This window comes from Zingiber officinale, chromosome 8A, assembly GCF_018446385.1.
Source record: "Zingiber officinale cultivar Zhangliang chromosome 8A, Zo_v1.1, whole genome shotgun sequence".
Taxonomy (NCBI): Eukaryota; Viridiplantae; Streptophyta; class Magnoliopsida; order Zingiberales; family Zingiberaceae; genus Zingiber; species Zingiber officinale.
This window is the reverse complement of record NC_056000.1, coordinates 29,134,903-29,151,350: the sequence shown is the minus strand read 5'-3', so window position 1 is coordinate 29,151,350 and position 16,448 is coordinate 29,134,903. Positions and strand designations below refer to the sequence as shown.

General features: G+C 33.9%; 1 protein-coding gene and 1 pseudogene across 1 annotated transcript; both read left to right on the top strand.

Moving 5' to 3' along the window:
• Positions 1–2,748: 2,748 nt before the first annotated feature.
• LOC122008235 (protein disulfide isomerase-like 5-2) lies at positions 2,749–7,695 on the top strand. Its single transcript, XM_042563888.1, has 5 exons — positions 2,749–3,078; positions 4,064–4,167; positions 4,410–4,780; positions 5,167–5,474; positions 7,271–7,695. Exons 1-5 carry the CDS (start codon positions 2,839–2,841, stop codon positions 7,586–7,588), a joined length of 1,341 nt encoding a protein of 446 aa, XP_042419822.1. The 5' UTR covers positions 2,749–2,838; the 3' UTR covers positions 7,589–7,695.
• Positions 7,696–13,615: 5,920 nt separating this feature from the next.
• Positions 13,616–15,645, top strand: LOC122010648 (annotated as a pseudogene).
• The last annotated feature ends 803 nt before the right edge of the window (positions 15,646–16,448 follow it).

The following is a 16,448-nucleotide window of genomic DNA, read 5'->3' as shown; positions in this document are numbered from 1 at the left end:
GCTAATACAAGGATTTACTTGGTATCTACCTCAAGAACAGGTGATTAATCCAAGGATCCAAACACACGAGCACTCTCCACTAATGAAAACACTCTTTTATAGTAACTACCGAAGACGAAAAGCCTTGTACAAACTCACACAACAAATACAACTCACGCAAGAAGAAAACACAAAAGATGCAAATAAAAACTCCTTCTTCTTGCTTACTTGTTCCTTGTTGTTGCCTCTTGAACCTTGAAAGTGTACCTACACTTATCTCTAAGAGCCTTTAAGATCTGGCTGTGAGAGTGGAGAAATCGCTAGAAAGGTCGCTGTGATCGTGCGGAGAAGAAAGTCGAAGAACTGCCAAGGGAATCACTTGCCAACGGCTATAACCTGCGCAACGTTCAAATCCCAATCGATTGAATTGCTCTTAATCAATTGGGGAGGCTTTGAATCGATCGGTTGATTGATTCAGAGCGCCTATGTGCTCTCTGAAAATCGCCTGAATCGATTGCCCGATCGATTCAAGGCTTATCGCATGATTTCCAATGCTCCAATCGATCGCCTGATCGATTGGAGGTTCCAATCGATCAACTGATCGATTCAGAAGCTCACTGTTCACTTAGAAACTCTTCCAATCGATTGGCCAATCGATTGAGGAAGTTTTGATCGATTACTCAATCGATCCAGACCATTTCTGCATGAAATCACGTCAACCAATCGATTGAACCCCCCAATCGATTGGCCAATCAATTGGCAAGTAGAAAAATGTGTAGAGCTTGAAATGAACTTCGTTTCGCATCCGAGATTACCTCATTCCGATATCCGAGTCAAAAGTTATAGCCTTCGGAAGTTTACTACGTCCGAACTTCTTAATTCTATGCCAACTCCCTATTGGACTTACGACCGCTAAGTGTTCGATCAACTTTTGACCCATCTGGACTTTTTCTCCTCGCGCCAAGTGTCCAGTCAACCTTGACTCACTTGGACTTACCATCTCGTGCTACGTGTCCGGTCCTCCATGACCCACTTGGACTTCCTTCCACCAGATGTCCGGTCACCCTTGACCCATCTGGATTTCCTCTTACCAAATATCCGGTCAATCCTTTGACTTACTTGGACTTCCAAACACCAGGTGTCCGGTCAACCTTGACCCACCTAGATTTCCACATGTCTGGCTTCACTCACCAGGTCTTTCTATCTGCCTAGCTTCACTCACTAGGACTTCCCATATGTCCGGTTTCACTCACCAGGACTTCCACCTAGCTTCACTCACTAGGGTTTTCACCTGGCTTCACTCACCAAGATTTTCCATCTGCCTAGCTTCACTCACTAGGACTTTCATCTACTTGGTTTCACTTACCAGGACTTTCACCTAGCTTCACTCACTAGGGTTTTCACCTGGCTTTACTCACCAAGACTTTCCATCTGCCTGGCTTCACTCATCAGGACTTTGACCTAGCTTTACTCACTAGAATTTTCACCTGGCTTCATTCACCAGGATTTTTCATCTGCCTAGCCTTCAAATAGGACTTTCTCAGTCAAGTATCCGATCAACCTTTTGACCTACTTGACTCTTCTTCACTTACTAATTGGTCAACCTTGACCAGAGAGGAATTGTACCAGCAATCTCTCTAAACGGACGATTGCATCTGCAATCTCCATGTATTGTCAAACATCGAAACCCAAACATCAAGAGTCAAGCTTGAGTCAACTCAAGCTTAGTCAACCCGGGCAACCTTGACCCAGGGGATATTGCGTCAACACTCTCAAACATCATTTCCATACCCCATATTGAGAACATTAATTTTTTTAGCACAAAAAAAACTAATTATGTTAAAAAAATATTACTCTCAATATGACATATGAAAATGATATTTGAGTGCATAGATATAATCAGAAAAATTAGACAAATATATAGGACTTGATTTCATATAATTACTAACTCTCTAAATCTATCAACTGATTTTAATCGATTTTCAACATTATTTCCATATGTCATGTTAAAAAGCATCAATTTTGATCACTAATATATTAAAAAAAATGTAATTCATGCTAAAAAAAATTTATCGTTTTCAATAGATATATGAAAATGATGACATAAATATACTCAGGAGAATTAAATAAATACATAAAATTTAATTTCATATTATTCTGAGCATTTTAGATCCATCCGTGATTTCGATCAAAATCGATTGATAAACCTAAAGAGCTAAAAAAGATATAGAATCATATTATAATTATTTATTTAATTCTCTCGATTATTTGGAAGTAATATTATTTTTGTCAAAATTTTTTTTTATTGATTGTTAGAGTATAACAGACTATATTAATGAACCGTATCTCAAATTGAGCATGTGATATGAATGTGGTAATATCTCAAATTGAGCATGTGATATGAATGTGGTAATTTTAAAATTTACCGAGTATTATTCAGTAATTTGCAGAAGTATATATAAACTGTGTTTTGAATTTATAGCGGATAAGTGAATCAGAAAGGAATTGTTAAAAAATAATAATTAAGATGCTCCAAGGAAGTTTTCACAGCTGCACCATAGCCGGGGAGTCTTTATTGTTTATTATATTATATATATATATCTGAGGGAGTACATTGGTAATGTATTATTTCTCATCTACGTATTTACCGAGAATTAAGCTAATTAAAAATGAATTAATATGCAATGATATTAAGTTGATAAATAAAATCTAGCCTTTGAAATCACACGTCATCATATAATTTCGGGGTTAAAATAACTACATGATAATAATAATTTTGCCAATGTAAAACCCGATCCGATCGACGCTCCCAACTGCGAGTCTGCGACCTGAACAACTCCCCGACCCTAAACGACGGGGATGAAGACGACCAAGCACGCCCGCCGCCGCCTACTCCCACCGCTGATCTCCGTTTGCGCCTCCCTTTGGTGGCTTTCCACCGTTGCCTCTGTAGCGGCTACTTCCGATGAGTTCCCTAGGGATGGCACCGTCATCGAACTCGACGACAAGAACTTCGACCGCGCGATCTCCTCCTTCGACCATATCCTAGTTGATTTTTATGCCCCCTGGTGTGGACACTGCAAGAGGCTTGCTCCTGAGGTACGCATCCCTGCCAAAGTTCGTTTTTTTTTTCTTTCTCATCTATGTTGAGTTTGTTCGAGAAGCGGATCTGAGATCTGAGCGTCAGGAGATGAAAGGGTTTTACTTTCTTTCACCCTATTTTTCTAACCTTTATTTGAATTTCATGCAAGTGGATGTGGTTCGAGCATTTTTCTGTTATGCTCGGGATTAATCAATAACCTAACGAGGAGTTTCTAGAGTTAGGTTTCAGTAACTGACCGATCTCTTACTGTGCACATTCCCAAATCATTTTAAACAATAAAACCTTGATTGGAGTTTACTGACCGAATAATGATAGGTTTTTCTGGATTGTTATGGATTGCATACAAAAGGAAAATTTCTTTTCTTTTCGCTAACTACTTGATTGACTTGACAATGAAAGTAAGTGATTTAGTGTCTTATAAGTTTTGTTCTCAAATTGTCCATGGTAGCCAAATCAAGAGGGATTCTACATTAATGGTTCTTAAATAGTACGTTTATGTATGTTCTACAGCAAGTGCATAGCTACATGAACTCCGACATATTTGGGTTTATTATTTAGCTAGATCAAGATTTTGACTAGTTGTATGTTTTTGCATTATATTGCTATAATCTTATCGAACATCATACCAAGTTCCTCATGCTTCAATAAGATGCTTCACATTAAACTTCAAGATGCAGTGGTATCTCAGTATCTTTGAAATAGCTTTAATGACTATGCTGCAAGCTACTTTTTGTTCATATGATATTTAGTTGGAGCTTTTGATTTTGCTTTCTTTTTTAAAATTAAACTGAAGGTATGAGGCCCTCTAGATTGAGGGTTCAAGATTGGAATCCAATTAAGATAGTAAATTACTATCCTAGAACTCAAAACATTTGCTCTGTAAATTACACTCGGACACTCTTCTAGCAATATATGTATATAATATTCTGGCAATGAGATTATTTCAAGATGCATTAATAATACATTTTTGCAATTTTGCAGTTGGATGCGGCTGCTCTAGTGCTGGCTCGGCTAAATGAACCAATAGTGATTGCTAAGATAAATGCTGACAAATACAGAAAACTTGCTTCCAAATACGACATAGAGTATATGTTCTTCTTTTCACTTTGAGTTCCTTGAAGACCTAGTCTATCACTGCACCATGAATCCTGCCTTGTTCAAAAAGTAAATTTGTAAACAATATATGATACAGGTTGAGAAAGTCGAAGATGGGCTAATGGGATCTTAATTCTTTACTGAAATGTGTATTATCTATGTATATATCATGCATGATCTGTGGCATTTGGTTTTACATTAAGCTATTTTTTTTCCATTATGTCAAGTGCAGTGGCTTTCCTACAATGAAGGTTTTTATGTATGGAGTGCCTATGGAGTACACTGGCCCAAGGAAAGCTGACTTGCTTGTGCTATTTCTAAAGAAGTTTGTTGCTCCTGATGTTTCATTCCTTGAATCTGATAATGCAGTCCGTAACTTTGTTCAAATGACTGGTTCCGATTTCCCTTTGTTTATCGGCTTTGGATTGGATGAATCTGTTATTCTGGAACTCGCCCGCAAGTACAAGAGAAAGGCCTGGTTTTCCATAGCAAAAGATTTCTCTGAGGAAATGATGGTAGCATACGATTTTGACAAAGTTCCAGCATTGGTATCTCTTCATCCCAAATATAATGAACAAGGAGTTTTCTATGGCCCGTTTGAAGGTGAGTTCAAAAAAGGAATAACTAAAGAATGTGGGTAGCATTTTGTCTTATTAAACTACAAAAGTTGAGATAGGATGTAGTACAATAAAAGATAAAACATAGTTCCTCAAGAAATGCCTGTCTAACTATGTTGCTTTGCTTGCTAACTGCTTGCTAAGGGCATAATTGAACAAAGCCAGTGAGTTGCTTTATGATCACTGGTTGCTTGAAATTATTAAATTTATTCGTAGAGAAGGAAGTCTTATCTGTTTTTGTTTTCATGTCCTATATTTAAGCTGGTTGAAGTGATAAAAGAATCAAATGCTTCTCAGATATCTATATTTTGACCGCATACATTATACTTTTCCGTACAAGACTGAATTTGGTTCTCAAACTTGAATTTGCAGGGGAATTCTTGGAAGATTTTATACGGCAAAACCAGCTGCCTCTTATTGTTCCTATTAACTTTCAAACACTCAAGTTAGTGAATGATGATGAGAGGAAAATCATGTTGACAGTTGTGGAGGATGAGTTAGATGAAAATTCACTAAAATTGGTCAAAACATTGAGGTCTGCTGCCAATGCTAATCGAGATTTAATATTTGGTTATGTCGGGTTAAAGCAATGGGGAGATTTTGTTGATTCATTTGATGTCAGTAAGAGCTCAAAACTTCCGAAGCTTCTTGTTTGGGATGGAAATGAGGAATACCACGTGGTAAGTAGGTACTTGCATTCATAAAAATTAAGCCAGTTTTTTAAATTAGTAATTGAATGTCATTTTTGTTAACCAATGTCATATATCTATCATCCAAGCTTCTATGATGTAATCTTCTGATTATTTAGTTGTTAATAGTTGAAATATAATTCATCTTATCTCTTGTCCCAATTACTTAAGTGTTTCTATGCACTGAGTTGACCAATAACTTTTAGTTACATTATGCTGCAGAAGCTGTTGCTTAAAGTTATGATGGTTATCATTAAAACATTTACATTCATAAGAAGCTTACTTGATGTACAGATGGAGTGCTAACCATATTCTGCCAAATTCCTGTAATTTGGAATTTCAAACTTAGCCAACTAATGAATGTGAAATACTGGAGAAATTAAGACAGCGTTTGGTTTGGTTATTTTCCATTTTCATTTTCTGAGAAAAGGGAAAACATTATTTGGTTGGCAATTTCCACATTTGTTTTCTAGAAAAAGATATATCATTTTATGGGAAAATAGAGTATGTCTAGAAGTCATTTTCTAAAAAGGGAAAACGTGTGTTTTTCAGAAAATGAAAATGAAACCAAACGCTCTCTAAGTGTTCCAAAGTAAAAAACAAGAAACACTCATCTCATTCACCTTTCATTTTGTGCTAAGTAGTTATACTGTGTTCATGTTCTATATTTTGTAAAACAGGCCCAGACATCACATTCTGTGTATTATCCTCATTTGGATGATAGATTGAAGCATCATGCTATTTCTAGTTCTTTCCATTATTTTCTCATTTATGAAAAATAGTTATAAGAACTTAATGTGCTCATAGATACCATAGAAGGAGCTATAACCCAAGACTTATTGGACCATGCTTAGATGCACTAACCATCCAGGCTAAAAGACATGTGCTTCTTTCCCAGACTTTACTCTTTTTTCTGAAAAACTTGTTTAAATTAGAGACTACGATCTGGCTTGGTTCTTCTCCTTTTGTTAGTTGACGTCATTTGGAAGACGCACATTGGCTCAGATGAGTGCAATGGCAGCAATCCCTAAATAGTAGTAATACTCTACATTAGTAACAAAGTTGCTGCATGGAAATATTCTTCAAAGTTCCACCCTTTTCAGAATATGATTAAGTAAACCCACTAAATACTTTAAAATAAAGAGCGGTGTGTGGTTGAACAAATATTTTACATGATCTATTTTTATATTTTGATTCATGATTGTAAACTTGTAATTAATTGCATCCATAAGTTAAAAAAACATTTTTTATTACTTAAGACCATCTTAAAGATAAACCCTCATCTTGGATTTCCCCGAAACCAAATGTAAGAACTGCTTCACTCATAGCAGAAACCAGATATTCACATTTAGTAATATGCAGAAGCTCTTCCGAAAAACAGAGGTTTCTTAAGTTAATATACTTGTCCACACTTGTGACAATATGATCCGATTGTTAGTGATTTGTTTTTTTTTTTTTTGCTATAGATGCCATAAACTCAATTTGTTTGTTAGTGAGATTGCATATCGAATGAAGTTCATGTCTACCTAAATTAACCTATACAGGATTTATTTCAGTAGTTTATTGCAGATGAACTCATTCAATATCTTGCACAAGAAACTCTATATTGTTGGCAACGTTTACTTGCTTTAGTGCATTTTCTATCTTAGCACAGATATGCCCTTATTGTCAAACAAAATTTTATTGATAGCCTTCACTACTAAGATTCGTTTGTTCCCTTTATAACAACCTGAACCAGTTATCATATTTCCCTGTATCCTGATGATGGTGTCTAATTTATGGTGAAGGTTGTTGGCTCGGAAACCCTAGATGATGATGATCAAGGTTCTCAGATAAGTCGTTTCCTTGAAGGATATAGAGAAGGAAGAACAATAAAAAAGAAGATTGGTGGCCCTTCATTCATTGGCTTCATTAACTCGTTGATCGGCATTAGGACAGTCTACCTCATTGTATTCATAGTTGTTATCATCATGGCTGTTCGAAACTTTAGTCAAAGTGAAGATACCCCGCCAACCCAACCATATCACGCAGCTGAAGGAACAGAAGCAAGCATTTCCGAGACCGAAAGTAGTAGAAGCTATCAACCAGGTGACAAGGAAGATTGAAATGGTGGCCATTTCAATAGTTTGTTACATCATTCCTTATTTCCCAACGTAAGACTCGCTTTAGTTCTTCCTGAGACTTAATGATAGAAATCTATAGTTTATCAGCAGTCATTTTGCTTTAGATTATTTATACAAAAGAATAGATTTACTGAATAATTAGTGGTTTTGGGTATTATATCAACTTTTTAATACAAATTTATCAGTACTGAGAAAATTAGCTTTTAATTTTTGCATATAAATTTTCTTATTAATGCAGCTTTAACATATTTTATTAATTTAACAATTGTTATATTTTTTTAACCATATTATGATTTCATCTGACATTCTTTCTATGGTCTTCCATTTTAGATATTGATTGTTTGGGCCAAGCAAGAAATTTTAGTAATTAAATATGTACAGTTTTGATATGATTTAGAAGTTACATTACAATTTGAAATTAAAATTGAGATATAAAGAGTAGTTTCATCTTTCTATTCTTATTCCAAAGGAGGAGGCCATTCGGGGTGCTGCGAAAACTTGCTTATCATGAAAACTTTCCGGGAAGAAATTTAGTTGTTTTGGTTATTTTGCTTTTAGGGGTCTGAAATTCATTGATGAAGTTTCAACTAAGTTATTATCAATGGTATTTAGGAATATTATATTTATATATTAATTGTATGCATGTATTACAATTCATTTCTAGTTGGTTAGATTCTAATCAACAAAATTTATTGAAACAACAAAATTTATTGAAATAAGAAAATGATCAGTAAGAACGATCAATCTAAGAAAACCTCTCTTTTTATTTGGGTTGGCCTAGATAGATGCCTTCTAATCCATAAATCTTGTACATCAATTAGCTCACTTTAGGTTAATTACTACCAATTCTCTAAGTGGATCATTACCTGCCTAATTAGTCTAGTTGCCAACCCATTTAGGCTAAATCATCATTAATGCAATGCTCAAATACGAGTTTACGCTTTTGTCTAATTGCAAATCAATTCGAACTAAATTTCACTCATACAATATTTTCTGTTACTAAATTAAGGTGGCTACTTTGGCTAGTAACATTGGCTGCTCCGCTAAGATTGATTATTTTTGGATTTATTCTGATGAAAATTTGCATGAAATCGAGTAAGTTAAATTGCGTATTGATGACATCACAACTGTCATTCATATAAAAAGGCGACTCGGATTTGACATAATTAATGAACGCATGTAGGAAAGCAATATATGTCTCACGTCTTACTCACCCAAGTCATTTCCACGTCGTCGGCAATAAATTAATAGAATAATTAAAATAATAAAAGGAAGACGAAGTGTTAAATGTGTGTTAGTCGTGGTGGTCATTAAACTAAGTCACTCATTAGTCAAAGTTTAAAGATAATGAGGCGTTGACTTTTAGGCAAATTCACTGATCAGTTTGATTTTTACGAAGTGGAAAAGTTTGTCTTGGTGAGTTATGTAGTTGTTGATTCCGTGCACTTGTTGCACGCTTCACGTTATCTTAAAAATGGGAGTCAAAGTCAAAATCGGATGCTTTGAACGATTTTATCTCTCATTTTCATTCGGTCAAACTTCGAAGGAAGGAGACATCTGAATTCCTTGCAAATTTAGAGGAGACATCCTTCGGACTTGGGATGCAACACCACACATGAGTAAAATAAAGGTTTTATTTATTTATTTATAAAAATCCACTTGATTTGAATAATTCTAGAGATGATTAATTTGATTTTATAGAAATATTTTGCTAACCAATAGAATAAATTCAGATGTATTTTGATGGACAACTTAATATCATAAGTTTTTCTCTCAAGTGTAGTGCGTTGAGATTTAAATCCTCATTGTCTAGAGAACTTATCCCACCTCTTACGGTCACATCATAGTCTCAAAAATAGATAATAAATAGTTTTAGAGGACTAAGGATATGATGAATTATTTAGGAGGGGAATTAATGTTGTATGAAATTAAGTTAAATTAAATAATATTTCCTTATCTACTTATCTTATGTGTTTTTAACAAATTAAATAAAAAATTAATAATTATTTTCTTTTCTTAAATTCAGTTATAAAAATGATATTTTTTATCATACAATTATATATTTTTAATACTTGATATATTGATCCCATTTTAGGTTAAGAGGTTTTGCCTACTTATTCGTAGTAATATTCTTATTTACTTATACTAAGATCTAAGATCGAAAGGGTAATAATCCAACGGTACGATGTATCATCTCAGTTTCTCGAATAAATAAGAATTGCGTCTGATAAATTAGTAGATAATTTTTTTTAATGGTCCTTTGATAACGCCAAATCTTTTTAAATGCAACAAATAAGGTGTCATTTGGTTAAATGATAGGAATGACTAATGGGTATAAGTTTGATAGTAAGGTGAAATGAAAATGAGAATGAAAATGAAATCCACCTAGTTATATGAGTTTGGTTGATTCCCATAAATTTAAAAATTATTTCTAAATTGTCATTCCTAAATTTATAATTGGGATACTATCTTTTACTATCATTCATTTTTTTCATTCCTAAATCCATCAATCAAACACCCCTAAATTCTAATAATAAAATTTGACTTTGTGATTTAGCTTTGATTGGATCTTCTTTTGAGATTCAACTCTATTTAATAGAACTGACCGGAAAAGCAAGTCAATATTACTTTTTAAAAAATAATAATAATAATAAAATTAAAATCTTAATTTTAATAACTATAATATACAATAATTTAACAACAGTTATAACTATAATAACTATAATATATAATAATTTAACTAAATAGTATGTATAGTGGGCTATAATATTAAAATAAACATATTTGTGGATGAAAGCAATATAGTTTATAAAAAAAAAATAACATCAATTGATTTAATTTATTATTTAAGACTCGTTAAATATTTTTTGTAATTAAAATATTTTTTTGATAAATTATAAAAGAACACTTCTGAATATATAAGTAAAAAAAGGTCTTTTAATTCTCTGCTTTAATTAATTATACACTGATAAATATGAAAGAGATTTGATCCATGCATCCGCACCCTGAACCAGGCAAAGACAACAATAAACAATTTCTTTATCACATAATTATGGTGAATAATGATTTATTAATACTAATCGATAATTAACCGGCAACTAACTATTATTATTATTATAATAGCAGTTATAACTATAATAACTATAATATACAATAATTTAACTAATTATTATATATTATAGTATTTATAGCTAGCTGCTGTAATATTAAAACAAACGTATTTGTGGATGAAAGTTAGTAACCTTTATAAAAGGTACATTGTCTTTCTTCCTTTTACTTTTATTTATTCAAATATAAAAGGAAATTTTAAATTATATTTAGTATGATTTGAAAATTTAACGTATATACTTTTATTTCTATCCTCTTTTATTTTATTGCATTATTTTTTGTAGTTTTTTTTAAATAATATTTCTTTACTTAAAATATCAATTTCTCTGATTATTAAAAGAATAACATAATTGATTTAATTTATTATTTGAGACTCGTTAAGTAAAGAGATATTTTGAATATCAAATTGTAAATGAAATATTTTTTAAATAAATTATAAAAAGAATACTTTTGACTATATAAGTAAAAAAATGGTCTTTCGGTTAACCCATTAATCACACCGGTACCACGCGGCAACAATAAACCAACTTTTTTATTGCACTTAATTATGGTAAATGGTGGTTTATTAATACTAATCCGGATAATTAATTGGCAACTATTATTATTATAATAGCAGTTATAAGTATTTATAACTGGCTGCTATAATATTAAAATAAACGTATTTGTGGAAAAAAGTGATACAATAACATTTATAAAAGGCACATTGCTTTTTTAAATTGTATTTGGTATGATTTGAAAATTTAAGGTGAGTAAACTTTATTTCTATCCTCGCATTATTTTTGTAGTTTTTTTTGGAAATAATATTTCTTTACTTAAAAATATCAATTTCCTTGATTATTAAAAGAATAATATTAATTTATTTAATTTATTATTTAAGACTTGTTAAACAAAGATATTTTGAATATTAAATTGTAAATGAAATATTTTTTTGATAAATTATAAAAAGAATACTTTTGACTATATAAGTAAAAAAATGGTCTTTTAAAATTTTACATTAATTAATAAATATGGAAAGAGATAAATTCAAAATCAATCCGATTCGGTGGACCCGTTAATTGTACCCAGAACTACAACTTCTTTATTGCACTTAATTCACCATAATTATGGTGAATGACGATTTATTAATACTAATCCGGATAATTAACTGACAACTAACTATTATTTTTATAATAGCAGTTAAAGTAATATACAATAATTTAACTAATTATTATATATCGTAGTATTTATAGCGGCTGCTATAATATTAAAATAAACGTATTGGTGCACATTGTCTTTCTTCCTTTTACTTTTATTTATTCAAATCACTTGATAAAAGGAAATTTTAAATTATATTTGGTATGATTTAAAAAGTTAACATATATACTTTTATTTATATCTCTTTTATTGCATTATTTTTTTAGTTTTTTTTTGGAAATAATAATTCTTTACTTAAAAATATCAAATATTTTGAATATCAAATGTAAAGGAAATATTTTTTTATAATTTATAAAAAAGAATACTTTTGACTATATAAGTAAAAAAATGATCTTTTTATTCGTTGCCTTAATTAATTATACACTGATAAATATGAAAAGAGATAAGATCCAAATCACCCAGAACCACATAAAGAAAACAATAAACCAACTTCTTTATCTCAATTAATTATGGTGAATGATGATTTATTAATACTATTATTAAAAGAATAATTATTTGAGACTCGTTAAGAGATATTCTTTGAGACTCGTAAATGAAATATTTTTTGATAAATTATAAAAAGAATACTTTTGACTGTATAAGTAAAAAAAAAAATTAATTCTCTGCCTTTATTAATTATACACGGATAAATATGGAAAGAGATAAGATCCAAATCCAATCGGTTTCGGTAAATCCGTTAATCACCCGGAACAAGACAATAATAAACTAACTTCTTTTTTTACTTAATTATGGTCAATAATGATTTATTAATACTAATCCGAATAATTAACCGGCAACTATTATTATAATAATAGCAGTTATAACTATAGTAGTTATAATATACAATAATTTAACTAAGGGTATTGCTAAATGGTCAGAATCTGGTCAGCTAGAATATATGCATGGGTATTTTAGTAATTTCATATGGACATATTAATTATATGCATGTACATGTATTTTAATTGGGAGATAGAGATTTCTAGCTGGTGCCAATAAGATTCTCTTTAACTAATTATTATATATTGTAGTATTTATAGCCGACTGCTATAATATTAAAATAAACGTATTTGTGGATGAAAACGATACAGTAACGTTTATAAAAGACACATTGCCTTTCTTCAAATCACTTTTGATAAAAGGAAATTTTAAATTATATTCGGTATGATTTGAAAATTTCATAAGTAAACTTTTATTTCTATCCTCTTTTAATGCATTATTGTGTTTGGAAATAATATTTCTTTACTTAAAAATATCAATTTACCTGATTATATAAGAATAACATCAATTGATTTAATTTAGTATTTGAGTGAAAGAGATATTTTGAATATTAAATTGTAAATAAAATATTTTTTTGATAAATTATAAAAAGAATACTTTTACTAAAAAAAATTGGTCTTTTAATTAATTATACACTGCCTTAATTAACCGGAAGAAGTTGTGTTCAATATGTCTCTCAGTGCTGCTGGTTCCTTCCCTCCTCTTCTTTATAAATTTCCCCCTCCTCTCTTTAATCTCCTTCTTTCTCCCTTGTCTCATCTCGGATCGCTCTTTCCTCGTCTCTGCTGTCGATTTCGTGACTAATATGATTCCGATTGATATCTTGTATGTGGGTGAAGAAATTTGAGTTAGTTTTTAGGTTTTGTTTATGATTTTTCTCTGGTTCTGGAGCTGAATGCGGTGGATTGATGCAGACCGTCGGGGATGTCTCCCTCGCGAATGGTGGAAGTAATGGAGAACGGTGGCCGCGAGGTGATCGTACTGCTCAAGGTTGACTCGCGCGCCTCCATCACGGAGGCGGACGACCTCGACCTGGCGCGGCTCCCCGACCGACCGCGGCTCAAGATCGAGCGGAAGAGGTCGTTCGACGAACGCTCGCTCAGCGAGCACTTGGCCGGGGGGAATCTCCCGAAGGTTGACAGCATCGAAAGCATTTTCTCTAGCGGCGGGCCGAGATCTGTGCTGGACTCGCCGGTCTCGTCGAGGTACCTCTCTTTCGAATCGCATCCGATGCTTGCGGAGGCCTGGGACGCTCTCTGGGAGTCCATCGTGCTCTTCCGAGGTCAACCAGTGGGCACCATCGCCGCTTTGGATCACTCATCAGAAGAGGTCCTCAATTATGATCAGGTAACAGATTATCGATAGGGCTTCCATAATACAATGGAGAAGAAAAAGTTGAACCTTTCCTTTCTTTCTATTCCTAAATTGTGGATTTTACCTATTCCATCCTTGAAACCTTTTTTTTTTACTCAATTATTTTGGGAATCCATACCAAAATCAATCTCGTTTCCACTCTTGTGCTCAGGTTTTCGTCCGTGACTTTGTACCAAGTGCTATGGCTTTCCTGATGAACGGAGAGCATGACATAGTGAAAAACTTCCTCGTGAAGACCCTCCACCTCCAGGGATGGGAGAAGAGGATCGATCGATTCAAGCTCGGGGAAGGTGTTATGCCTGCGAGCTTCAAAGTCCTCCATGATCCCATTAGGAAAACCGACAATTTGATCGCAGATTTTGGTGATAGTGCAATCGGAAGGGTTGCACCTGTGGATTCTGGTTTCTGGTGGATCTTTCTTCTCCGGGCGTACACAAAGGCTACCGGGGACATGACTCTGGCAGAATCACCGGAGTGCCAGAGAGGGATGAGGCTCATACTAGCTCTGTGCTTGTCCGAAGGTTTCGACACATTCCCGACCTTGCTCTGCGCAGACGGATGCTCAATGATCGATCGAAGAATGGTAAAAAAATCAGCCGTTGATTCTGTTTCCCTCTATTCTCATCTCCAATTTTGTTGCTGCTATTCAACAAACTAATCTCGCAGGGCGTTTACGGTTACCCTATCGAAATCCAAGCCCTCTTCTTCATGGCATTGCGATGTGCTCTATCCATGCTCAAAGAAGACGGCGAAGGAAGGAGTTCATCGAGAGAATAGGCATACGGTTGCAAGCCCTGAGCTATCACATGCGGAACTATTTCTGGCTCGATTTCCAGAAGCTCAACGTTATTTACAGATACAAAACAGAGGAGTACTCTCACACGGCAGTCAACAAGTTCAATGTCATTCCGGACTCCATCCCCGACTGGATCTTCGACTTCATGCCGAGCCGCGGTGGATACTTCATTGGGAACGTGAGCCCTGCGAGAATGGACTTTAGGTGGTTTGCTCTCGGCAACTGCATTGCCATCCTATCATCTCTCTCGACTCCGGAGCAGTCTGCGGCGATCATGGATCTGCTGGAAGAAAGATGGGAGGAGCTCGTCGGAGAGATGCCACTGAAGATTGCATACCCTACTTTGGACGATCATGAATGGCGGGTTATGACTGGATCTGACCCTAAAAACACCAGATGGAGCTACCACAACGGAGGAAGTTGGCCCGGTGAGTTACATTTTTTTTTCTCGTTGATTTGCAGGTTGAATGAATATCGATCTATTTCTCATACCAGCTCGGTGATATTCCATGCAGTGCTCCTCTGGGTTTTCACTGCAGCATGTATCAAAACCGGTCGGCCCCAAATGGCCCAACGCGCGATCCATCTAGCAGAAAGCAGGCTGTCCAAGGACGGTTGGCCGGAGTACTACGACGGCAAGCTCGGTCGGTACATCGGGAAACAAGCGAGGAAGTTTCAGACATGGTCGATCGCAGGTTACTTGGTAGCAAACATGATGCTGCATGACCCTTCGCATTTGGGTATGGTCTCTCTCGAGGAGGACAGAACAATGAAGCCCCCCGTAAAGAGGTCATCTTCATGGACTAACTGAAGGCAGGAGAGCCCGGGAAGGAGAAAACTAAAATGCTTTACACCGTTCTTTCAAATATATGTTTATAATATAGCGATAGAAAAGTCTTGTAGTTTTCTTTCAGTAGATGAACAGCTCGGGCAGTATTTGGTTCAAATTTATCAACTAGAATGGTTATGAGTTTGATTATGGGGTTCATAGGAATGAAAATAAGGATTGCATTATCAGTAAATATGATTATAATTGATAATATTTATTTCGAATCAACATTAGTAATAAAAATCAAATAAATTTTCAATTTTACCCTTATTAGATAATGCATTAAAAATTATTAAACAAATAATATATCTATTCTTTTTTAAATAACATTCATGTTAAAATTATCATAAAAGATATTTTTTTTTTCACTTTAATTGTTTATGTGGGGGCATTACCACAAAAGATATGACTTTAGGTTAATTACTACCAATTCTCTAAGTGGGGCATTACCTGCCTAATTAGTCTAGTTGCCAACCCATTTAGGCTAAATCATCATTAATGCAATGCTCAAATACGAGTTTATGCTTTTGTCTAATTGCAAATCAATTCGAACTAAATGTCCCTCAGACAATATTTTCTGTTACTAAATTAAGGTGGCTACTTGTAACATTGGTTGCTCCGCGAAGATTGATTATTTTTGGATTTATTCTGATGAAAATTTGCATGAAATCAAGTTAAATTGCGTGTAAAATGTTATATATTTTCTATCCTTATAAAGGCGGTTAAATTGCGTATTGATGACATCAGAAATGTCATTAATACAAAAAGGCTACGCGGATTTGACA